General features: G+C 39.9%; 1 protein-coding gene across 2 annotated transcripts in view; it reads left to right on the forward strand.

Moving 5' to 3' along the window:
• The window catches only part of kcnab1b (potassium voltage-gated channel subfamily A regulatory beta subunit 1b), a 34,762-nt gene that overhangs the window by 837 nt on the left and 8,983 nt on the right, over window positions 1-24,942 (forward strand). The window contains exons 2-12 of one of the 2 annotated variants that reach the window (XM_088311398.1): window positions 519-688; window positions 1,336-1,529; window positions 3,006-3,177; window positions 5,682-5,856; window positions 6,715-7,177; window positions 17,505-17,548; window positions 19,453-19,490; window positions 20,228-20,307; window positions 20,597-20,641; window positions 21,029-21,073; window positions 23,000-23,043. In XM_088311398.1, the coding sequence (XP_088167524.1) occupies window positions 6,963-7,177; window positions 17,505-17,548; window positions 19,453-19,490; window positions 20,228-20,307; window positions 20,597-20,641; window positions 21,029-21,073; window positions 23,000-23,043 (511 nt within the window). In that variant the 5' untranslated portion in view covers window positions 519-688; window positions 1,336-1,529; window positions 3,006-3,177; window positions 5,682-5,856; window positions 6,715-6,962. Of the gene's footprint in view, window positions 1-518; window positions 689-1,335; window positions 1,530-3,005; window positions 3,178-5,533; window positions 5,857-6,714; window positions 7,178-17,504; window positions 17,549-19,452; window positions 19,491-20,227; window positions 20,308-20,596; window positions 20,642-21,028; window positions 21,074-22,999; window positions 23,044-24,942 lie in introns of those variants that run through there. The other variant, XM_088311397.1, reaches the window with a different exon arrangement.

The raw sequence follows: 24,942 nt of genomic DNA on the forward strand, positions 1-24,942 counted from the left end.
CCATTTAGGCTAACTATGTTATTGAATTTTAATTTCGATCTTGAACTGGTTGCCAGGCAATCTTTTCTGGTATGTTATGATGCTCTCCGACTTTTTTGCCTTATGTTGTGAAAGTGTGATGTAACGTCGCATTTGGACCACTAGAGGGCGGACAGGTTCAGACCAACTTTATCAGGTTTGAGACTTAATTTCTGGTACAGTATTCAAATGTAAATACAAAACATGCATTCATTATCCACATCAATATTTTGGAATTGTGAAAGAACTGGAATACAAATATTGAATAGATAACCAAAATAAATAAATCAAATTCAGTATTTTTTACGTTTATTTTTAACTGTTTAAATAGGAACATACATTATATTGACAACTAATCACATTTACATTTTGTGCAGGAGAACATGAAAATATGACACCATTTCATAATCTACTCTCAGGAAGTGTTACCAGAGCAGATTACATGGCTCAGCTGCAATTTTTCTTTTTTTTGTTTTGTTTTTGTTTTTTTTTCCTGACAGTGCACAACAACAGATGTATGCTGATATTTGGGACAAAAATATCCCCGTGGCTTGGCTTGGCTTTCCTCCCAGACGAACGGGCTTGTTTCGCTGGAGCCGCCACGGGGCTCACGCAGATTCCTCCTTTGTCTTCATTTGTCCGTCAACCAAGAATAAAGGTGACCTCACAGGTATGGTCTTACAGTTGGTAATATAGTAATGGCTCCTGCTGTGGTTGGTTGACATCCTGTATATCCTCTTATAGTGGTTCATCTTGATTGATGGAATATGTGAAATTCCACTTTACTCAACTTACTCATGTCATTCAGTCATACTTATATTTAGACAGTCTTTATTTTTTGGGCTTTATGTTGCACTCGGTGCTGTTGACCTTTATGAAGACCTTTTACATGCATAATTATATATATATATCTATATGTATATATATATGATTGTGTGTGTATATATATACATATATATATATATATATGTGTATATATATATATGTATATAGATGTACAATTTTATATATATATATATATATATATATATATATATATATATATATATATATATATATATATATATATACAATTTTATATATATATAATTTTATATATAAAACAGTTATAAAGTGTGATCATTCTGGCACATGGGGTGATTGCAACTACACAACAAAATTTAATAGAGACTATAAATGCCATTTTGTAGTTTGTCTATTTAGATTTATATTTCCTGGAAGTTCCAGGCCACATTTTTACTCAGCATATTGATGATGATCCATAAAGTGTCCTGTCATCTTGCGGGGAATGATCCATGCCTCCTGTATGTATTTCAGGACAAGTGCAAGCTGGACTGCTGCTGTCACACTTCCATCCAGCTCACCAGGCGGGGGTGGGGAGAAAGGAGCACCCAATGCTCGCACTCCAGAATCCCACCAGCTGTCCTCTAGGAAGCTTTGCAGCCAGTGGAGCTTAAGAGGAGCTTTTTCCATGTGCTTGTGTCCAGACTTTGGGGCAATATGCTCTTGAGGTACGACACAGCAATGTGCATGCCTTCATAAAATTAAAAATACGCTCCATGTATATACATGACATTTTTTTCACTTCAGATATTTAATACAGCTTGAGGGTATTGCACCCCATGTCGAGGCATTTATTACCCATGCGCGATGCTGACAACTCAAATAATTTGCATGATTTATGAACCACTAGAAGCACGGCTTAGAGTTGAACAGGCCTCTTAAATACAGAAACACCTCCATCATATTCTGATCAGGAAAAGTCATCCTTAATGCTAATTCCCTCCATAATACGTCTTGATGTAAAAGAAAACATTTTCAATGCTATGAGAGCGTGAGGATTTGAATAAGAAATGAGGTCAGGATCGCATCAAGTGTGTTTGGCATTGAAAACTGAGAAGTGCGTTCTTGTCTGTAGTTATAATATGCATTATTATAATATATCTATTTCTTAATTTCTCTCACTTTTGAGTGTTTTACTCTGCTATGCAATTTTTTTCTGACTATTTATAGCCAGGTAGCCAATCTAATCTTTCTTCTGCCCCTTTTATGCTATGCTAAGCTAACGCATGTGTCATCAAATCATTGTTTTTGTGATTTGTTTACTCTCAGTTCTCTCTCTTTAATATCAATAAAACTGTCCAGTCCATCTATTTTACGTACAGGTTTATTGCACGCTACTAAATCATACCATGGGAGCTTTTAGACTGTGCTGCAACCCTTTTACAAATTAAAGTAGCCATAAAGTCAACATGGCCAAAGTCCACACGCCGCCAGTTGAGTCGTTAATCATAAAGTGCTCAAAGTGTGTTTGATCAATTGTCACTATAGGAGGTGCAAATGTTTTGCCTTGAAGGATAATTGGCTGCACACGCGCAACGTGCTATTCAGTCAGTGTCTCTGTAAAGCCTTCGCATTGTCTTAAATGGCTTTTGATATCAAGATGTGACGTGCAATATAAAAGTACTAATGGGATGGATTCTTAAAACCATCTATATACTAAAACCATAAATGTCTTCTAAATTTGACACACTACAGGGAAGTGTGTAAAATGAGATGTCAAAATTGTGAAAAATCAAGCAATCTTTCTGCTGTGTCAATCATACACCATGAGTACAACCTGGAAACATCATGGGGTGCTACTTTCGTCTAGCGTCGTTCTTGTGCCTTCATGTGCTAAATGCTCTGGTGGCTGGAATTTATCTACTGGGTGCTTGCGGGACTTTTCCCCACACCGCAACAACGTGGCGCTCTTAAGCAGCCACGCCAACTCTTAAGTACGTTCTGTGATACTCAAAGTGTGGTATGAGGGCTCCCTCTAGTGGTTTGCCATAATCACTGATTCTTAAATAAATAAATAAATACATTTAATTCAGTACATTTCACAAGTACAGTTCAGTTGTATTTAACTTTTACCACATAAGAGCATTATATAGAACTCAGTCATGTTTTTAAGCGTTACTGTCACTTTGTCTGTTGATTCCAAGCGAGGGCAGAGCGCAGTGAGGCGAGAGGAGATAACAGACACATTCCGGGTGAGAATGCGGAGGAAAAACCATTTCAGCTCGAAGTGATCCGGAGGAGGGAACGTTGGGACTGCAGCATCGGTGACGTCACGTGCGGCTTGGAAAAGGCTTTCGCTCTTAATCTCAACAGGAGGTTAGTACTGATAAGGGGGGAAATAACATGTTGGACACCCAGTTGAATGTGTGACATTTTTTTTTTTTTTAGTTAGGCTTGCAGAATGCTTGTTGTGCTTTATCAGGCGGGGAACCACATTTCGGAACTTGAATAGGAGTTTATAATGGACCCCGGGAGGCATGGCGTAATTTGTTCATCGTCAAATAAAATATGTTGCATGAGGGGGCGGCACGGAGGACAACTGGTTAACACGACGACCTCACAGTGCAGCGGTCGTTGGTTCGATTCCAGCTCCCAGCCTTCCTGTGTGGCGTTTACATGTTCTCCCCGTGCCTGCGTGGCTTTTCTCCGGGTATTCCGATTTCCTCCCACGTTCGAAAAACGTGCATGTTAGGTTGAGTGAACTTTCAAAATTGTCCCTAGGTGTGAGTGTGAGAGTGATGAGTGCTGGCGACCAGTTCAGAGTGTGCCCCGCCTACTGCCCGAAGACAGCTGGGATAGGACCAGCACCCTCGTGAGGAGAAGCGGCTTAGAAAAAAAAATAGACTTGCGCTGTATTCAACCTCAGCACTGTATTTAAACGGAGGTAACTTTTGAACATCGTTTTTTGAAAGTGTTTGGGCTCAACTGGTTATCTAATGGTTGTATTCGGTGTTTTGGCAGCTCTATCTGAGCCTCACTACCAGATGTTCCTCACAGTGTGACACAGAAAGTCAGGTCAAAGCGGGTTTTAAATCTAAGCCGTCATGCCCAGAATACGCACAGCATCTTATCTTCATACTCGCTGTGTATGTGAGGACCGCGTCTTTGCCGCAAAATTGACATAACTCGATCAGAGGGTCTCACTGGAGCAATTAGAGCAGAGAACTTCGCCTCTGGGTGAATGACTCTTTCCTCCGGGGACTCCAGACAAGAACGTAACGTCACGTTCTACTTGACGATTTTTGACTGACACACTTTGAAATGGGATCGACGTTGAGGGGCGTTTTTAGCCTCAGTGGCGCGAGTGATGGCTTGTTACAGGAAGACAGGAATTGTGAGGACGGGTGGCTAAATGTCGTCTTTCCCCTTTGGGGCGGTATCGCTATAAGGTGCCGTTGGTATTCCTCGTCAAAATCAATCAATCATGATAAAAATGTAGCAGAATACTTACCATGAAACATTCCCATGCATAAATGTCCAACTTCCGACATATTTGCATTCCACTTCCTCATAATCACTGTAATAAAAACTGACTGAGATTCACCTCTAATCTTTTTCTTCAACTCAAAAACTGTGCTAATCTCAAATCGGGATCCGTCAGTCATTACAGTTGTTTACTGGTCGAACTTGGCTTGCTCTGAACGACTAATCAGAGGATGGAAAAATGCTGACGATATTGTTGGACAGCTCGCTGGCCCTCTGAGGGAAAGCAGTCATTTCAGTTACATGTGCCAGCTCTAATGATTCTGAAGGTCCTTGACAAAATAAATTGACATGGCGGCAGATTTGACAGAAAAATAAATCGAACATGCACATACTGGAAGCTTCCTTTAGTGTATTTCCGCCATGTTTTTTTTCATTTATTTTTTATTGAATAAGATTCACCTACATTAAATGCTTATACACTCCTGTCAACATGTCCAAATTAATTCTGCGTATCGCAGAAATTCATTCTAAAAAGTACCTGACTGCATCTGAGCTGATTTATTTGTCTTTAATAGCGACACAAGTGGTTCGCCCTCATCAAACACAACCGTGAGGATATAAATAAACTGCATCGGCCTGGAGGTACACGAGTGTTGAATGAAGCATGAAATCCTACATTGTCACATTACAGCTCAGTGGGGGGAAGGAAAGTAAAGACGCCTTCCTCAAACGTTTAGTTCATCATGCTTTACTTCCCCGCGCCTTCGCCTCACTCCACGACATGTACTCCCCATCTGCCCGTGTCTGACTTGGCCTCCTTTGATTTCAGCGAGAAAGCGCAATTGGCGCAAAGGGACTGTGTGTCACAGATGGGGTGAATTGTAAAGTCGAATGTTGATTATTCCAGACGGCATCTTAGCATCATTCCGGAGGTGTTTGCATGAATAAATGTCCATCAACTCGCTTTCACTTAGAGCACACCTCCTCTCTCTCTGTCTCTCTCGCTCCCTCTCTCTCTCTCTCTCTCTCTCTGTCTCTCTCTGTCTCTCTCTCTCTCTCTCTGTCTCTCTCTCTCTCTCTCTCTGTCTCTCTCTCTCTGTCTCTCTCTCTCTCTCTGTCTCTCTCTCTCTCTCTCTCTCTCTGTCTCTCTCTCCCTCTCTCTCTCTCTCTCTCTCTCTCTCTCTCTCTCTGTCTCTCTCTCTCTCTCTCTCTCTGTCTCTCTCTCTCTCCACAAAGCAAAACACCGCAGTTCTTCCAGTCAGACTCTCTCCTTTACGCTCGCCGCACGCTGCTCTCCGCCGCCTCGCTGTATCCGTCCTCCTCTCTCTCAAGTGAGCTACCATGCATCTTAGTTTCTCCTCCTCTCCCTCTCTGCTCGTCTCCCATCGTTTCAGAGTCCTTTCATCATCAAGCCCAGCGCTCGCACTTCCACGCCGGGGTCGCTAAAACCTTTCCGGAGGACTTTTGGGTCAGGACGCAGCTGGTTTTTGGGGTCTGACGAGAGCTCAAGTGTGGACACTCATCAGTCAGCAATCTCGTCCAAGACACATTAGTGACAAGTCACTGCATGTAAGGGCACTTTTTTCTTTGAAGATTTTGGGAGATTGTGTTTTTGGGTATGCAATGTTGAGGTTTTGTCTGTGGAAGCATGTTGGAGTTTTCCAGCAGCAGAGCTTGTTGCGGCGTTTCGATACAGTGTCACTCTATTTGTGTTGTGCTTGACTGAAATAGAAGTACGATCCCATTCATATACAGACACCCCCCCCCATATATATATATATATATATATATATATATATATATATATATATATATATATATATATATATATATATACATACATACATACATACATACATACAAGTAGCAAAACCTTTAAGAGTGACGCCACACGAAGGTCCAAAAGTGAGAACAGTTTAGGACTTCTGAACTTTTTAGCAGCAGCCAATCAGGGCCAAAGAGAAAGATAACCCTAATAATGTTTTGTCGCCAACTTGTGGCTTCTTGGTGCCAAGAAAGTATGTTGAAGTGAGTTGAGCAGCTTCATTTCAACAAAAATAGTGCTTTGACGCCATCTTGTGGCTTCGTGCTGCCAAGAAGGTATGTTGAAGTGAGTTGAGGAGCTTCATTTAAAATATTGTTGCGCATTTTCACCATATTGTGGCATCTATAGGCAAATATAATTTTTTTTTGGGGGGGTGGCGTCAATTATTTGTCGCTTTTTAGGGGAATGCTGTATGAAAGCAAAATCAGTCGTTTCCATTTTTATAACTTTTAGAAGCCAATAGCCAATGCTCTGAAAAAAAACAAAAGATTAGCAGGAGACATTGTTATAATTTTGAAGACATTATGAATAGACTTGGGGCGAATACAATTGGGCAAAAATGATCTCATTCCTTTCCACTCCATCTTTTCTCACATTTTCAGGTGGTGTCATCCTTTCGCAGGATCTCACTCTTAAGTCCTCACACACCAGCATGGCTGCTACATCAACTTGAGTTCTCCCTCCCCCCGCCCAAAAAACGACACTCATGCACCTTCACTCCTGCCTGTGACCTCCGTATGAGATTCCACAACTGTGACCAGAGCTGGCCCGGACTTTCAACTTCGCGTCGTCATAAAAAGGAGCAGCTCCCTGGATCTCGTGGCTGCGGCGTTTGTTTGTGCCCACAACCATGCAGGTGTCTTTCGCGTGCACAGACCATGGGCTGAAGGCCCCGCGCAACGGCGAGCACAGCAAGCAGAACACCACCAGCCCCAACACCACCAGCCAGGCCCGGGCTCGCTTTCGCACCGTGGCGCTGATCGCTCGCAGCCTGGGTTCCTTCACCCATCGCTACCACCACAACCTCAAAGAGTCCACCGCCAAGCTCACCGGCATGAAGTACCGGTAAGTTTATTCGTGATCTTCCCTGTTCGATTCTTGCATCAAAACTCAGATGCGTGGAGTAAGCTGAATGAGAGAGAGCACAAAGCTCTGTGGGAATAGAAAATGAGATGAATGCTGGAGGCGTGATTGTGAATATGAAGATGAGCGGTAACAGGCGTTCAGTGGGAGGATGTGGGTGAGTGCCCACGTTGTCTAAAGGAACAAGAAGATGGCGATCTTTTTGCAGATTTCTACCATTATTTACCAACTGAATGTGAACTCGGTGAACTCCATTGGAGAACAGTGATTTCCAACCATTGTGCGGTGAGACTTCGTCAGGTGTGCTGTGGGATATGATCCAATTTCACTTAATTGCTTCGGAAAAAACGCACTTTTAAGTGATTGGTGAATAGAACGAATAGACAAATGAAAAATAAGAACACAAACAAGGACCTGCTGTTGACCATAGCTGATGCTGAGACACAACACTCGTTTGTTGCAGAACACTTGGTTCCTTTCTTATTAAGGCTTAAAGCCACCATCATTAATATAAATCCGCCTTAAACTGTTGATATATTATGCACACACAGGCCCAGCGGGGGCAATGAATTCAATTTATTTAAAGATTTTATTTTAAGATTCAACTACCACATTCCAGTTGCTTAATGCATAGGTTATTCAACTTTTTGTGTCCAGGGAGCCCCGATACACTAAACATAAAAACGCCTGTTGCTTTGAAAAAAAAAAAAAAAAAAAGAGCATAGCTAAAGGCTCCTAAATGCCATTGGGATTAAAAATGTTGCCTTTTTTTTTGAGAAAGAAATACAATGAATTTAAGAACTGTATATATTTTAGAGAATATATTGAAACATAAGTGTTGGTATTAGTATGAGAATATTTTCATACCACCCCCCCCAAATAAAAAAAAACTTTTAACAAGATTTAAGATGTATTTTATGAGGATAAAAAGTTGCAATTTTAATTTAAAATTTTAAATGCTCTACCTGTCTACCTATCTCACTCGCTAGCTAACGAGCTAGCGAGTGAGATAGCTCATTAGCTTGCTAGCTAGCTGTATCTTTCTCGCAATCTAATATTATGCCTCTTATTCTGGAAAAGAAGCCAAAATAAAGCTTTTGTTCATGAAAAAAAATAAAACTTGAAAAAGAACTTCATTTATGCAAGGATTTCAGATTTTAATGACATTTATTTGGTCCAAAGCTAAATTAGCAGGGTTGGGATTAGTCTATTATGTTTGTTTTATCTGAACACTGATCCACATATGTAGGTATGTATTGTTAAAAGTGTTAAAAAAAATTATATAAATTATATTGTGAACCCCCTAGCTAATGGTTGCAGCACTGTTGTTAAGGTTGTAAATACCGTAGTGGGTATCTTGTCACCAGAAAGTGAGCTTTGTGAACAAAGAGGTACTAATTTGCTTGGCAAGCCCTCAATTGAGCAGACGATTTATGTAACAATATAGTGTTAAGTGTAATCGAGCCATGCGGTAGAGCCGTCCATGTGTGCCCGAGTGGGAGTTGTAACGAGGCTGGGCTGAGTAAACAACACTCTCGTATCTTAATGAGTGGGCTCTCAACTTGGAACATAGGTTGGCTTCCAACTTTTAACACTGTTTTCAGGCCTCGGGACCCAATGAGAGGATGGGGATTGTAGTTGGACACACGGAACAAAAGGAGAGCGCCGGAAAAAAAGAAAAGTGGGGAACTAAAATCAGCTGATGGAAAAGAAGCAATTAGCAGAACATAACAGATGTGCGCAGCTGAGTGTGTGATAAGCGTCTGCTTGTCACCTAATCTCATCTCGTTTCCATAACGACATGGGAATTGCAGATCAGCGCTAAGCAAGTCCAATGACGAAGCATCGTATTAGGACAAGTGGCGGTTTTAAGCAAATGATTCTGGCGGCGGGCAGGTTGGGACCAGGGATTTTGACACAGGTCAATTTGCACATCTGGCAGGCAGGACTTTTTGTGTTAGTCTTGGCTGCTGCGAGTACCTTTCCGCCCCAGTGCCACATGGTGTTCCACAGGGTTCTATTTTGGGGCCCCTGTTGTTTTCATTGTATTAGCTGGTATGATTTGATTATTATAAACTCTTAAATTAAATGTTTCAAACTGTGATTAAAAAACTTACTTAAAACAGTATTGCACCACAAAAGTGTCGAAGAAAATTCAAATTGACCAGGCTCCGCCTCTCAAAGGCACATATTGTATCTAACACACAGACACTAGGATATGCAGTATTTTCTATATATTTTATGCTTGCAATTTCTTCGTGTATTCAAGTACGTTTACAATTTTGTGTTTTGAAAAGTTCAAATGCTTATAAAGCATGACTGGCAAAACTCTAAAATATAGTTTTTATATGGTCTCTCTAGGCGGTCGTTTTTCACATATATCGGGTAGGACGGGAACGTATCCCTGAGGACAAATTGAGGTTCACTGTTATACTGTTTTCTGTAACGCATGGAAGACATTTGCTGGAAAATCTTTTCCTCCTCACTGAAACACACCAAAAAAAAAGATTGACCTCTTCCAAAAACGTTTTCTCTGACAGACGCGCCTGTGTGTGTTTTTTTTTTTTTTGTAACTGCTGGCTTTGGCACGCTGCCTTCTATACATGAGCCAATAATGTATTTGCACTGGATGTGCGAGACACAGCGGGCGCATCCGAAGGCGTAGGAAGTCGAAGCAAAAGAAGATACGGAGCATAAACTAATAATACAACCACCTGCGGCGTTTTTTTTTAGTTGTCATGGCGATCCCAAAATAGTGCAGATCCAACTGCAGGGTCCCTCACGAGCAACCTTTCGTAGCAGTTTGACCTTTGCTTACACATGGGAGAATACACGCAGCTTAAAACTGGCCCAAATGTGACGTAGCAGAGGATGCTGCTGTTGCTAGATTGAAAATTCTCTCGCTTATTTCCGTTTTTTTTTTTTGCTTGCGTTGAGTCTGGCCTGGAAGAGTTAGGAGTCGGCCCGACCAATCTGAATTTTTTTGGGACGATGCACATGCAGGTTTTGGACGATTATTTGGGGTGACGTTAATGATTTGGAAAGTGGACCACACAACTGTGCTCTCCTGCTATATCGTTGTTTGTAGTACACAAATCGCAAATTTGTTAGCAATGTTTTTTTTTTTTTTTTTTAATAAATTGTTAAAGTACAGGGTAGAGTACGTTAAAACGCCCACTTGGTTAAAGTGTCCCCACAATTCCATTCCTGACCACTAGATGAGAACATTTTACTCGCAACTTTTTCCCAAAGCTAAACTTTAACTTCAAACTTTGTTTAGCATTGAAATAATTTTACTGGTCGTGAGGAATCCAAAGAGCAAATTTTGAGGTAAATTGAAGCACACACATACTGTCTGCCATCACTCGGTGTTTGTATTTTTTAATTTTTTTAATAATGTTGACAATGGATGCGTGCCCGCATGTCTGCTGTCGCTTGGCTGCGTGCATGCTTGTGCGCACTGACAGAGGCCATCATGTGGCTTTTCGCTCCGGTGCACAGTTTGACTGGGTGAGTTCAGCCAAACTGCTCTTTTTTTTTTTTTTTTTTTTTTTTTAATGAATTTATATATTTATTTTTTATCTCCACTTTGGGCAAAGAGCAGTTCCCGCCAGGTTGTTTTATGCCTTTAATTATTATCCTTATTTAGTACAGAGCAGAAATTCACTTGTGAAATGAATTGTATGACATAATAATAAATAATTGTATACAAAAAAAAACGTAAACTGGTGAGTTTTTCAATGATTAACAGAGAAAAAAAAATTGGTAGGAGTTCATCCTTCTGATGCTGCTCTTACTGCAAAAGTACGTTTTACCCAAAATGTAACTGGCGTTAGAACGCAAAGCACCTGAGCTGTGATAATATGAGCCTCGAGCAAACCCGGCTTCCCTCTTGCCGAGATGTCCTTGCTCTCACTTAAATGAGCAAAAACTTTGAACTCATCTTGCATTCAAATTGAAACATCGATTGTTTGATACAAGCGTAATGGTTTTCCACTTGAGTCAACTGAGTCTTCCTTTTTTGCAAACAGACTGTAATTACAAAGATAATTGGAAAAGCATGAAGGAGATACAAAACACAGCTGCTGATGCCCTGAGAATATAATGACTCGGACTTGTGCTTCGTTCGTGGGAATTAAAGATCTAATCTATCGATCTGTACGTCTGTCCATCCAGATTTTAATTTTGGATTCACTTTGTTTTGAAACCTGTGGTGATCTTCTGACATACTTTCTGCGTGATTGCTTTTCGGTTCTGTTGATGTGATTTTTTTTTTTTTTTGGGGGGATAGGGTGGAAGCTCTCTCTTGAAATTCACAACACAGTGAATCAGGCACTTCAGATCTGCCCACATGTTCTTCAATAAAGGATCAACCCACAGGCCACCGGCTCTGAAATACAGCTACTCAGTGTGGGGGAGATTTGTAGCTTTTCCCACACGCATCCTTTTAATGTCTTTGTTTGTTGAAGCGAGAGCACACAGACCTTTGCCATGGTTGGAAGATTTGTAACCTGCAAAATCAATCAGTCAACGGCTATCACCTTGGATCTGAATAATTTAAATATGATCGCTGGCCGTAAATTCCTGTCTTAAAAAATATGGAATATATGGCAATTTGAGCGAATTTGAGAATTGTTTATCAAACTGGTGACCCCAATATAGTTTCACAAGAGTTAATTGACCCCCCCTTCACATTTTGTAAATATTTTTTTACATTTTGAGCCCAAGTCGGACAGTTTCACTCAGGGGTTTGCTCACTTTTTTGCTGAGAGAGTTTTTATTTATTTATTTATTTATTGAGGGGACAATAAATTTACAGTCACACTCTAGCTTTTTTACATAGTGTCACTTTTTCAGTGTTGTCCTATGAAAAGATAAATAGGAAAATGTATTTATAGTATTTTCCGGGCTATAAGGTGCACCTGTATATGAGCCGCAGCAACTCTTAAAACAAATAAATAAATAATGGGAAAAAAAATAACGATATACAAGCCGCGCCAGGGTATAAGCCGCAGTTTTCTATGTTAAAAAAAAATGTACAGAACGATTTTGTGCTGTAAATACACATAAAGGTACATAAACAGATTTTTAAAACAGTGCCGTTTAACACGGCAACAACAGAACAGACCCAAGAGAAAAAAAAAAAATCTAGATTCATTTAGCGTATTTTCTGAACTATAGAGCGCCCCCTACCTGTGAAAGAAAACTCCACAGAAAAGCGCACCATTTTATTAGCCGCATTGTTCAAAATCTAGGCGGCTTATAGTCCGGAAAACACGGTACATAAACGTGTGGGGTGTGTACTCACTTTTATTGCATTAGATGGTTAATAGTCAACAGTCGTCAATGTAAAAAGAATGCTCTCCCTTGAGCATCAATAACATTTTCTCAAATGCCCGATGTGAGCATAAATTGTGGGGGGTGAAGTCTTAAAGGACTTTTAATTACATTCAAAGTTTTGGAAGTGAATACAAAAAAATGCTGTCACATTTCCACACGCAAACGCTCATTGCAAGCATGCGCACTGTGCAAGGAGCCTGTCGGGAGCAGCCTGTCATTCTCTGTTTGCCGTTCTTTGTCATATAGAATGCTTTATGCGTAGAGGGTGTGTGATGTGCTTTGACTCCAGGCTCGGATTTGCGGCCCTATTAGACCGTTGCTTGTGTCTGCCCCGCTTCCTTTTTCCTCCTAACTAATTTGTTCCTCCTTTGTCGTGTTTATTATCCATTCATTTCAAATTGCTCCATTTCCCAACGGCATTTTATATGTCGCGATTGGAGATCTCTCTCTCCCCTGTTTGCTTTCATGAGCACATTGTGGTGGCCATTAGGGAAACGAGTGGGAACCGAAGAGGCGGGTTTTGGCTAATCCTTTTCTGCCCATCACTGTTGACTTGTGTGGGTTTGTTTTGTCTACAATAATCCCCTCAGGGGCACAAGGAGTTTTATCTGTTTACTTGACAAAAGAGTTCAATGACAAATATTGATTAGAGCAATCTGGGGTAAGGAAATTTATGAAAAATAAAATGACAAGAAAGGCCTTGGTTTGACCGCATGACTCTGTCGGAGGATTTAAGGACAATAACAGCCAGATGTTGATTTATTAGCAGGATATCGATGTTGGAATAGAATCATGTCGGAATGGAAGCTCCATACTGGATAGCGGCTGGCTGGCGGGATGCTCATAAGTGGTGACAGGTTTTGTGTGAGTGGGCGTCTTCAAGTGACTCATTTGTCATCTTTCTTCAAGGCTTCTTTGGGGCACCATCCAGCCACGAGGGACTGAGGCGCAGTCGTTGGCTCGCAAAGTTGTTGATGTCTTAAATGTGCACAGTCAGGTTGTCCTTCAGATGGAGTCTTAACTGTTTAATGTTGTGTTTTATCATTCTTTATACACGGTCGGACGATTGGCTTCTAGTGCATTGTGTCGAGTTCAGTAATTGTGGAAATGATTTAAGAGATTTGTACATTCCAAAAATTCTGCACAAATCCCAAAATGTAATAGATATAAAACCATTCATCTTCAAGATGGTGAGCTCATTCATGACATCATGGAAGCTCCTGTCATTTTCACAAAATAATAAATTTATTCACGATGGTCTGGAGAATCATTCCCGGCATTCTGAAATTTTCACAATAAAATTCGCAAATGAAGCCATGTTGAACACCGACCGGATGGGACTCGCTGCTACTGCTGTAAACTGGTTTTAAAGCCTGTCCCGACCACAGTACATACGTTGACCTGTGGCGTTCCCCCTGGGTCAATCTCGATCCCCCTGTTGTTCAATCTCTAAATGCTTCCATTAAAGCCAGCTACTATGCAGCTATTAATGTGATCTACCGCAAGTATGTATCTGACTCTCAGATCTAAATGTCACAGATGGCAGGTGAACATGTGCCTGTAGATTTACTCTGTCACTGCATCAAACAGATCAATGTGTGGATGCAAGCAATTTTCTTCAGCTCTAGCAAGACGAAATTGAAATCATTGTCTACTGCCCACAGAAAAAAAAAGAGAAAATGTTATCAGTCACCTTGACTCACTCTCTCTAAAACCCAAAAATCAAAGAAGAACCCTTGGGGGAATATTAGACGTTGACCTGAATTTTGCGGCCATGTTTTAGCAGCACCTTTTTATTGTCTAAAAATATTGCCAAATAAATGGAATTGTGTCTGTACTTGGCTCAGAAAGACTGACTAATCCATGTATTTGTCTAGAGCAGGTTAGACTAGTGGAACAGACTGCTAACTGGTCTCTCTAAACAAGCTAAAAGACAGCTGCAGTACATCCAGAATGCGGCTCGTTGACTAAAAAAAATAATTTATTTCGTCACAAATATTTTTTTAAAACCAAAACGAAAGGAAAACTAAAATAGAAGTCGTTCGTCGATATGATGACACTAACTAAATCGTCAATTAACAAAAGAGTCCAGAAGAAGGAATCAGACGCGGGTCGGAGAAAAGTACTCAGAAAATGGAACAGACGAACAAAGTGAGAAGAGAACCAATCAGAAGCCGACTAAATTGGTGAACGGAAGCCAGGCATGCGCTTCAATCACACTCCGGGGAAGAAAGCAGACGAGAAAGTGCGAGATAATATCTTGCTAGCTAGCTATACAGCTTGCTAGCTAGCTAGCTAGTTATCTAGCTATACAGTATATTTGAATTATTTTGGGCTTCAAATAAAGTGGCAGATCTTTTAATACAGCACCTGTATTGGCAGTCGTTAAGGTTCACATTTTAAATGTTGTGGCTCATGAATTGCATTCAGTTTTATTTCGGGATTTAGAGAAATATCATTTAAAAAAATCCCATGTAAACAACACATTCAGATAAACTGTCGTACATGTGTGCGCTTTGCATGCAAGGAGCAAGATTTGTCTTCAGATACCCTTTGAGAACTCACATACTCACACAAAGATCAGAGCACCCTTTCTATTATAAATCACAAGAAAGGAGGCTTCATCGCCAACGTTCCCAAGCTATCTCCCAAACTTGCATTTGGGCCCGTCTCCTTGGTTTATTTTTTTACATGTGAGATGCTCACGATGTTTAATATTCTTCCTAGTAAATTAGAATTTTATTTTTAGATTCTCTCCCCCCCCCCCAAATCGTACTTCTTTTCTCTATTTTTCTGCAGTTAGTCATCAATAAAATGTTGTTCTGATTACCTTAATCGCCTTTGTTATACAGGAGTGCAAAGATCACTCAGATGCAGACACTCTTGGGTTGAATAGTTTTATCAGAAGAAGCTGGATAGGAATTGGACTCGCCGTCGCTTTGCCACAGAAATCATAAAATTTGTTTGTGTTTTTTTTTAGCTTTTGGTAAAAAGTTTAAATCCATCTGTGTTCTGTTGTACCAGCTAGCTAGCACTAAGCTAGGTTTTGTCTCTCCGGTTGAAGTTTGATTGATGATTTGTCATAATGTGCTTGATTGACCGATTGCTTCAAAGTTTCATTTAATGCTCATTAGCCAGCTAAACATTCCCAAACAATTCGGCGGCGTTGCTTTCTAAGTCATCAAACGCGATGATTCATACTAATTTCTAGCGGCCCGTTGGTTTCTCAATTTGAGTCACCGCTGAGTTGCAAACAGGCCTAAGAAAACAGAAGATAACACTTTTTAGCCAACTGCAAATTGCGCATCACAAAATGGATGATGAAGCACCGTCGCTCACTTCATGCCGCTCAGCTTCGGCCGAGTCAGCCCGTGCTGCCATCACGAGGCTTGCTCGCCTGCGTGACCCTCCTCCGTCCTGCAAGGCCGCACAGGCTACCTGGTGTTTTATTTTCGAAACACAAAATTGGATCTTAAAATATCAGTAATAGCAAGTCGTTAATCTAAAAAGTGCTGTATCTGTATTTAACTTGTGCTATGTTAAAAAAAATATATTTTAAAAAATATTTGGCTGACTCATTCGTTGCCATTGACGGATATTGACGTCAAAAAGTCAATTAATTTAACCCTTTTCGTCACAATTTGATGACATAATAATACCTTGCATCTGCGCCGACTCAAATGTGAGTACAAAAAATTGGAATTGGTGCATCCCTAATTATCACTTGAATATATCGAGACCCTCTTAAAATATTTTTGCCTTAAACATCTAAGGATGCTGCCAACATTTGATTTTGATAAAAATCAGCTACATCCTTAGTAAAATACATCATTCAATTCTACCCCTCAAAAATGATTATCAATGAATCAAATATAAGGAGAATTTGGTTCAGTTTTTCATGTTTATTGAAAAAAAATGGGAGGAAAAAAAGCTTTCTTAGGCTTTTATTTGACTGAACACAACTGTCTGGCTTGACTTAAAAAAATTGTCTAACCCACTTAATGAATTGAATCAACTTGCTTGAAATTGAAATTTAGTTGGCACTCAACTTTGGCGATTTACTCATGCCTTGCACCAAAGTGACGTTCTCTCACCTGCTCAGTTTCGATTTAAGGACGCATTTGTTATCGTGGTTTTATTGTCACAGACGACTGGACTGCTTTGTTGACACTGGCGTTTATCTCTCTTAGATATTTTTCGACGATGATCGAGTTGCCTATTAGGAGTGGAAGCTTGAATCGGACAGATCATTAGTTATCAATGAAAGCTCCATGCTGCATCGCCAAATAAGTTTGTCCCTTCGGATGCAGCCTCAATTGAGTGTGTAAAAAAAAACAAAAAAAAAAAAATCCATCTCATTGTTTGAATGGCCTCCTCGCGCTCTTTCTTTAAGATCTCGTGCGGGAAGACACGAGTGGCAGCTGGACGGAGAATAATCCGCTCTCACTGCCACTTTCTGCGCTATTGTCATCAGAATTGCCACACATGTTGTCGCCTCGCAGTTGGCGCTCTGATGGTAAGCGAGACCGAGGGCCCATCTGCAATGTTGGAGGCGAGGGAGGCAGCAAAAAAAAAAAAAAAACAACTTAGCTCATCTTCCTCGGCATTAACGAGAAATGAGAGTGCAGCTCTGCGTCTTTCGCTTCGGAAGTTAGGAAGGAGGGAATTAAAGAGCGATCATCGTCAACAGAGAAGCGTGTTTTCCAATGGCCTCGGTGCCTCCTTGAGAGCAAGTTTGCATTTTCACGAAAAAGCAAACGGAGAGATACGAGTGTTTTTGACTTACGAGCATGGCCGTGGGACGGATTCTACTTGAAAGTCAAGGCAGCATCGCAAGTGCCGGTTTTGATAATTACTAAAAATTAATCTGTCAAAACACAGATGCTCGACAACTGCTGTCTCATGCAACAAATCGCATCTGGAGCCTGAAACACAAGCGATATTAGTCATATTCTGTTTCCCTCCACAGGAATCTTGGGAAATCTGGGTTGCGTGTCTCCTGTCTGGGCCTCGGTGAGTACATTTAATTAGCATTAGAGAGCACATCTAATGATTTTCACAAGCAGTCAAGTGCAAACTTGACTTGAGGGAGAACGAGACGCAGGCACAGAAGGATGTTTTTTTTTTTTTCCATTCTTATAATCTCGTAGTCGCATGCATCATTCGCACGTATTGAAAGTGAGACAATGCAAATGTGTTTTAATACTTCCTCGTTAATATTTTAGCTGTAGAGGTGCACAATAATCGCTCATCAAACATGGATTCATTTTGTACAATGCTTGCGTGTGGGTGTGCATACTCGCTGGATATTAATTTGTGTGTGTACTCGGCACTGCAGCGTGTGCGTGTGCCAAGTTGCCTGCGGGACATGGCGTCTGTGAAGGCACCAAAAAAAAAAAGAAAACGCAGCAAAAACAAAGCAATGAAACGATTGAGTGTTTTCCAGAACCAGCAAACCCTGAGGCATATTTTTTTTTTTGAAGAGAAATTCCGTGAATGAGATTGGTCGTCATATGTGCAGTGATATTTAAAGGAATGCGGCCAAAGCACACAGAAACATCGGCGCACTTTTATACGGTATACATATACAGGGTGTTGTAAATCAATTTCCTCAAATAAAATAGGTCTATATGTTGAAAAATAAAAGAAAAAATAAATGAGATATGTAAATAAATATTTTTTGAGTCACCAAGCATGCATGACTCGTTTTTTTTTTTTTTTTTATAACATCAGTACTCTGATTAATAAATTATAATGAAATAATTGTGTTCTTAGGAACAGCTTTTGTGTGGAGCATTACGGAGCTACACCAAGACTGAATCTTATTATCTTTTGCAAATGTCGATTTGTATGCAGCTCATCTGTTGGATCTCATTAAATTGTGTAGATATCCCGAACACTGTGGCCATTATCTGGTAAATCCACTCGCACATGGCCTCCGAGCGAACATGAGCCTTCATACGGGGATGCGTACTGATAGATGGCTGCAATACCGTGATTCACTCTTGAGCCTCTTTGAGCTGTGGGCAGATAACAGGTGTTGCCTGTGCAGCCGCAGCGGCCCAATTTGAGACTTTTAATGCGGACATAAAAGGTTAATACTGCAAATAAAGTTGTTGCTGTATCTTTGCGCAATACTGCCAGAGCCTCAGATCTATAGAAACATGCTCAAGAGAATGTTCATTTTTTTATTTTTTTATTTTTAGTAGTGGCAACTGCCAGAAATGTAATATATGTACAGGCAAACTCTTGTTTTAATCATTTGTTTTTATTTGTTTCTACACTGTAAAAAAATGGGGAGTGATATTTACTTGAAAATTCCTAGGAATTTTTTTCACTCAGAATTTTTTAGTAAATTTTACACGAAGAATTTTTGACTACATTTTACAATACCATACATTACATTGAAAAAGTCACTCCAAGATTGAATCCACTTTACATTTTTGTACACACATTTCATACACCAAGAGAGTGGCTTTTTTTTTTTTTTAATTCAATAAATTTACTCAAAAACTCTTCTTGTAAAATTTACTTGGAATGTCTGAGTGAAAAAAAAATAGATAGACTATATTGCAGACATGTACAATTCGGTAGTTGGAATTCCACCCACCATGTTTTGGCACCGTGACACCTACCAGTGGCTGTGTCTAGAATTATGCGATTCTAATATAATGTTTGTATAAAGCTTCTATTCATCATTAGCATTCTACACGAAACATATAAGAACAAAAGGAGCTCCCCTCAAACTCATCATGTGGTTCATTTTGAAGGATTGATTTATTTTTTTTAAAATTTCTAGTCAAGTCTAAAAATAAAATTGACATTCTAAGACATGCTGTAAAGCTCACAGGATTAATCCTTTGGCTGTGCTATTTTGAGCATTCCAAACATTTTGACATTGATGTTTGGCTCAACAGGCACGTGGGTGACATTCGGCGGACAGATCTCCGATGAGGTAAGACGTCGCGTCAAATTCCGTCCCTCAGCAATTACAAGACACGAGCAGACGTTCAAACTCATTCATTAATGTCACCAAACTGTAGCGACTGAGCTCTTGTGACACCCAATTAAATGCTCCCCATGTGGCACATTTGTAAAATGACTTCATTGGGAAAAACACCAAAGGAGGAATTAACCGATAAAACTGGTAGAAATAAAAGCTTGCGCAGAAAAAAATAATAATAAAAAAAAAATTATATATATATATATATTAGTGCTGTCAAGTGATTATTAAAAAAAAAAAAAAAAATTAATCCCCAAATAGATCCATGATTAGTTGCAATTAATCACATTTTTCAACAATTTTTTGCGAAGCTTATAACAGGCTTTAATTCAGAGGGTGGAAGTATTTTTCACCGGGTGTCAACTCACCGGAGCGCCATTTGAATAAACTGATGGTCATAACGTGAATCTATAAAATTATTACACAATTGAAGAACGCCATCCCATTGATTTTAGCCAATCCGTGGATGGCTCCGATTAGCCCAGGGCCAGAATAGACTGCGACGTTAAAAAAAAAAAAAACTTTAATCAGCTCGCAGCCTGCAGACTTGATGATGAGTTCATTTCTTGAGGGAATTTCAAAGGCTCGTCTTTTTGAAGTCTGAAGCTGAGTGGGTGTTTGCAATCTGTGTGACGTGTGATGAAAGTGCATCAAAGTTCACCAGGCCAATCATTCCCTGTCGGTGCCAGGTGGCCGAGCAGCTGATGACTATTGCGTACGAGAGCGGGGTCAACCTGTTTGACACGGCAGAGGTGTACTCAGGCGGAAAGTGAGTGATTGTCTTTTTTTTTTTTTTAAACAATTTATTCATTCCACAATGCAGCACTAGGCCTTGTGGAATGTATTCCTCATTTGGGGACGCACATTATGTTCATGTTTTTTTTTTTTTTTTTTTTTTACTTTCATAGCCTCTGTAAATAATAAGCAGGAATAATATTGTGATTTTGCTGTTGATGTTAGATAACAGTCATGCGCTCAAAGAAATTACTTCCATCTAATCATCATTTATATCTGTTGTGCCCCCCCCCCCCCCCCTGTGGCTTTTTGTTTGTTTACAGAGCAGAGATAATCTTGGGAAACATCATCAGGAAAAAGTGCTGGAGGTACTGTATATGCTGCGTAGACATTCCCAAGACCCTTTTGTGACTTGACATGAAATTAATCAAACATGTAAAAGCGTGTTTACATGACTCGTTTCGCATTGCAATCTGACCTTTGTGTGACACGGCAACAGCATGGCAACACAAACTTTGTTGAAACTTGAAGAAACATAACTAGTTCATATACGTCTCCTTTTTTTTTTTAAAAACTTTGTTAGAGGTTCATCTTCGTTTCTACAGTTCATACAAGACATCTCGGAAAAGGTCCTGGATTGGTGTCACAAGAGCTTTTTTTTTTTTTTTTTTAAATGCACTGAATGCGTGCACACACAGTAACAGATTTCAAATCAAAAGGTCTTGGTTTTCAAAATTGTGCTTGTCTTCCCTCAGGCGATCCAGTTTGGTGATCACCACGAAACTCTACTGGGGAGGAAAGTAAGTGTGTCTGTGAAGAATGTGTGTTGCAAGATGGGCATTACACAACATTCTCTACAAGCATGACCGGGGGTTGTTGTAGTTTTTTTTTTTTTTTTTTTTAAACCCAAAGGCAACACAAATTGTCCCTGCTCCATCATTTGTTGCGTTTGTTTTTTGCTGGAGTCTCTGCTCAACCTGTATTAGTCACAACGCAAGTGGAAGTTTGCCTCCATTTGTACATGCACATTTTATCTTCTTTTTTTTTTTTTCTCTCACATTATCTAAGATAGATCACGTTATCCAAGTGTAGCAGCAAGTGGGTCAATCAAATTAAAGCTAATAGTACAGTGGTGCCTTGAGATGTAAATGACCCGGATTACAATTTATTTATGGTGGCATTGAGCTTAATTTACTTAACGACAAGCAGCTGTTTGGCAGATAGTGAACAAGGCTTCAAAAAAAGAGGCTTCAAACTGAAGTTGATCATCAAGCTAAATAAAAATAATTAGATGCGTTTAATCAAGTTGCATATTTTATGAAAGCTATCTGAATGCTAACACATAATTGGGAAACGATATTGACTTGAACACAAACGGTGGCGAAACACATGTAGACAGAGGAGTCTTTTTCATAGTATTTGTGTTGTTACTTTAATCCGCGTTTCTTTGGACTTCACTGCCTTGTTTTCCGTATTTGGAATTAAATACTTTTTGGGGGCAGACCTGCCTAAGAGAGATAATATTCTTTACCTTCTGTGAAGAACGACTCATTTTACTGCATCTTAATGAGACCGGACGAATAAACAAATTCAACTCGGAAAGTGTCTCAGGGCACCGCTGAATTCTACAAGCTATCGTCAACATGGGATATATTTAAAACCACTTAACACTTATTGTACTCTCTGTATTTGATTATTTTGAATGCACTCATGCGCTCAAAAGCTAAATGAGCCACGGATGTATGCAATTATCATTACACATGTTTGGAATACACAATTATTACCCAGAAGAGAGAATAAAGCGTGGAAAAGTTTGAACGGAAGTTAAAATAACTGGTAAGAAACTGGTATGTCTCCAAAAGACCGCATCGATGTCAAGTAACTTGCAAACATAAGATAGAGAAGCATTTAGGTGCTCCCTCCAGTGTAGCTGCATATCGAATTTCAATTATAGCGAAAGCAAGGCGGAATGCTAATGTTGTCCTCTGTCACCGTAAAATCAACACTGCCTGCACTTTGTGTTAAAGTTTGGACAAAAATGAGATGACTGTTTGATTTTTGTTTTTTGCTTCAGGATGTAAAAAGTCTACACACCCTTGTAGAAATGAAACGAGACCAATATGTCATCTTTTTTCCACCAGTTGTTTATTTATTTATTTTTTTTGAAGTGGGAACTTAAAAATAGTCAACATTTGTGTTTGCAAAAGTGTGCACCCCCCTCATAACTGGCATGTGGCTGTGTTCAAAATTAACCAATCACATTTAAACTTATGTTCAATAAGAGTTAACACATACCTGCCATAATTTCAAATGCTCGATTGACTCTAAAGTTCAGTTGTAGACTTTTCCTTACCTTTCTTTTCTTACTCGCACAAGCCTGAAGGTTTTGTGCCGACAGTGTTCATAATTCATTCCGCCTTTTCTCATACCTCAGTTCCAGCCGAACAAAAACAGGCCCAAAGCATGACCCGGACACGAACATGCTTCACTGTCTCAATGCTGTTCTTTTGATGATGAGTACTGTTGCGTTTGCACCGAAATTACTTTATTTTTAAATTATGGCCAATAAGTTCAACCGCGGTTTCATTGGACCACGGCACATTCTTTTAGGGAATTGAAATTAATCAGCTTGGTCCTTTTTTTTTTTTTACTTGTAAAAACTGCATTTGAACAGAGGTGTGTAGACTTTTTATTGCTCACATGAATTTCTTTCCCTCATGTTGCAGGGCAGAGACAGAGCGAGGCCTCAACCGAAAACACATCATTGAAGGTAACAGATGTTCTCCCCAACCGCTTTCTCACCTCATTACGCCGATCCCCACTGCCCTTTCCCAATCTTCTTCTTTTTATCTGCACGCACCTCGCCTCGTCTTTCTTTCTGTACAATCCCACCTCACTGATATCCTGTCTGTTAGAAGGTATTCATGAAAAAAAAAAGAATAAATAATGACTGCAGTCTGCAACAATTGTCTGAATACTGGGCCACCCATTTGAAAGGTTAATAAATTGTTTATAAATTGGTTATTAATTAGTTAGGGGAATTTGATGGCCAATTTGTGTGCAATTCTTCCTGCATATGGAAAATTATTTTATAATAACGGTACTCATAAAGCCAAATAAATTAAAAATAAGCGTGTTGTATACTTTTCAATCACTTTTCTTTATTTGGCTGCATGTCTGCTCGTGTGACGTGGAAATTATATACTCGATGCCGATTGGTTGATGCTAACGAGGGAATGACTGGGCCCGCGTGGGTTAGACATGTGCAGCAGGTGTGAAATGAATCGTCTACTAAGTGAAGACATTTTCGATTCAATACATCTTACACAACTTCAGGGTGTGATCGACTATTTTGTTTCCCTGAAACCCAAGGGGGAAATTAACCTCTGAGTCAAAGACAATACAATATTTTTGACGCTATACTTGGCTTGACAAAACACTTGTGGCCCAATTCCCATATGTTCGCAATCCTCCTCCAAACATGCCTTCTAGCCCACTGCGCATTGCACCTCTCGCAGTGACTCAGCGCTCACTCACAAAATTAGCATTCACAGCAGCTACTCCAACTTTCTCCTTCAAACAAGTGAGAGTTTCTGTGCGTAGATGAAGCACAAGGATGGTCCATGTTAAAGCGGCAGAGAGTTGAGGATATTATGGGGTAGATGTGGCACCAGTGAGATGAACGGCGATTCTTGTCTGGTGATGGTGTCATTAAGCAACGTTTAAAACATCGCTGCATCACTCAAGTACGCCAGACACATAAGCCAGTTCAGAAGCAATATACTGTAAGTGTGACACGCACAAAAAAAAAATAATAATCGAAGTCTACCAGCCAATCGGCAAAAGCGAAGCATGACATCAAGAACATAATTGGCTTGTATTGTAATGGTTTATAATCAAATTAGTGTGGAACCTCTAAATTTGAATGCTCATGAAAGTTGGGACTTAAGATTCACTGCAAAAGTGGCTTTTTTTTTTTTTTCTGGCTTGTGTGTGCGTTTTAAATGCCATCATAAAAGGTGGACAAAAAATGTCATACACTTTTTCATTTTTGTTTTAAAGGCCCTTTGGCGTGAAAATAAATATTTTCTACATTTAACACACCTTAGAGAAGAGTGTTTAAAAAACAAAACAAAAAAAAAAACGACCTTTTTTAAAACCTTTTTTTTTATTGCTCTTTACAGCAACTCCCAAGCATACCCACACACACACACACAGGTCAAAGTTACAACCTTGCCAAATTTAAATTATTAAAAAATTAAACAAATTGCAACGTGTTGAAAATTAGGCATGAACATGATGAAAAATCAAGTAGTTTTCCACTCTCAAATGCTGTGGTTGTGTCCACTAAATTCGCTGAAAGCACGCCATGCTAACCCTCTCAAGTGTCAATCAAATACCATGAATATAACCTGGAAAATTATTTCCGCCAGCCTAGCTCCATGTTTTGAGCCTCCAAAATAAATCTGTCCTCCTAAACCCTCCTGTGGCTTGAATAAATCCCACTGGGTCGTCATGGGTGCTCTAAAGCAGCCATGCCAGCTCAAACGCACGCTAGCTGTACTTCCCCCCCCCCCCCCCCTTCCTCCTCAATCTTCAGGCTTTATCTACATGACGTGGAGCCACTCACAGCCATAAATAAGGCTGTGTGAAGCGGCCACTTGCGGCA

Source organism: Idiotropiscis lumnitzeri, chromosome 12 (genome assembly GCF_059441095.1).
Source record: "Idiotropiscis lumnitzeri isolate Australia: NSW breed Sydney's pygmy pipehorse chromosome 12, RoL_Ilum_1.0, whole genome shotgun sequence".
NCBI classification, from domain to species: Eukaryota; Metazoa; Chordata; class Actinopteri; order Syngnathiformes; family Syngnathidae; genus Idiotropiscis; species Idiotropiscis lumnitzeri.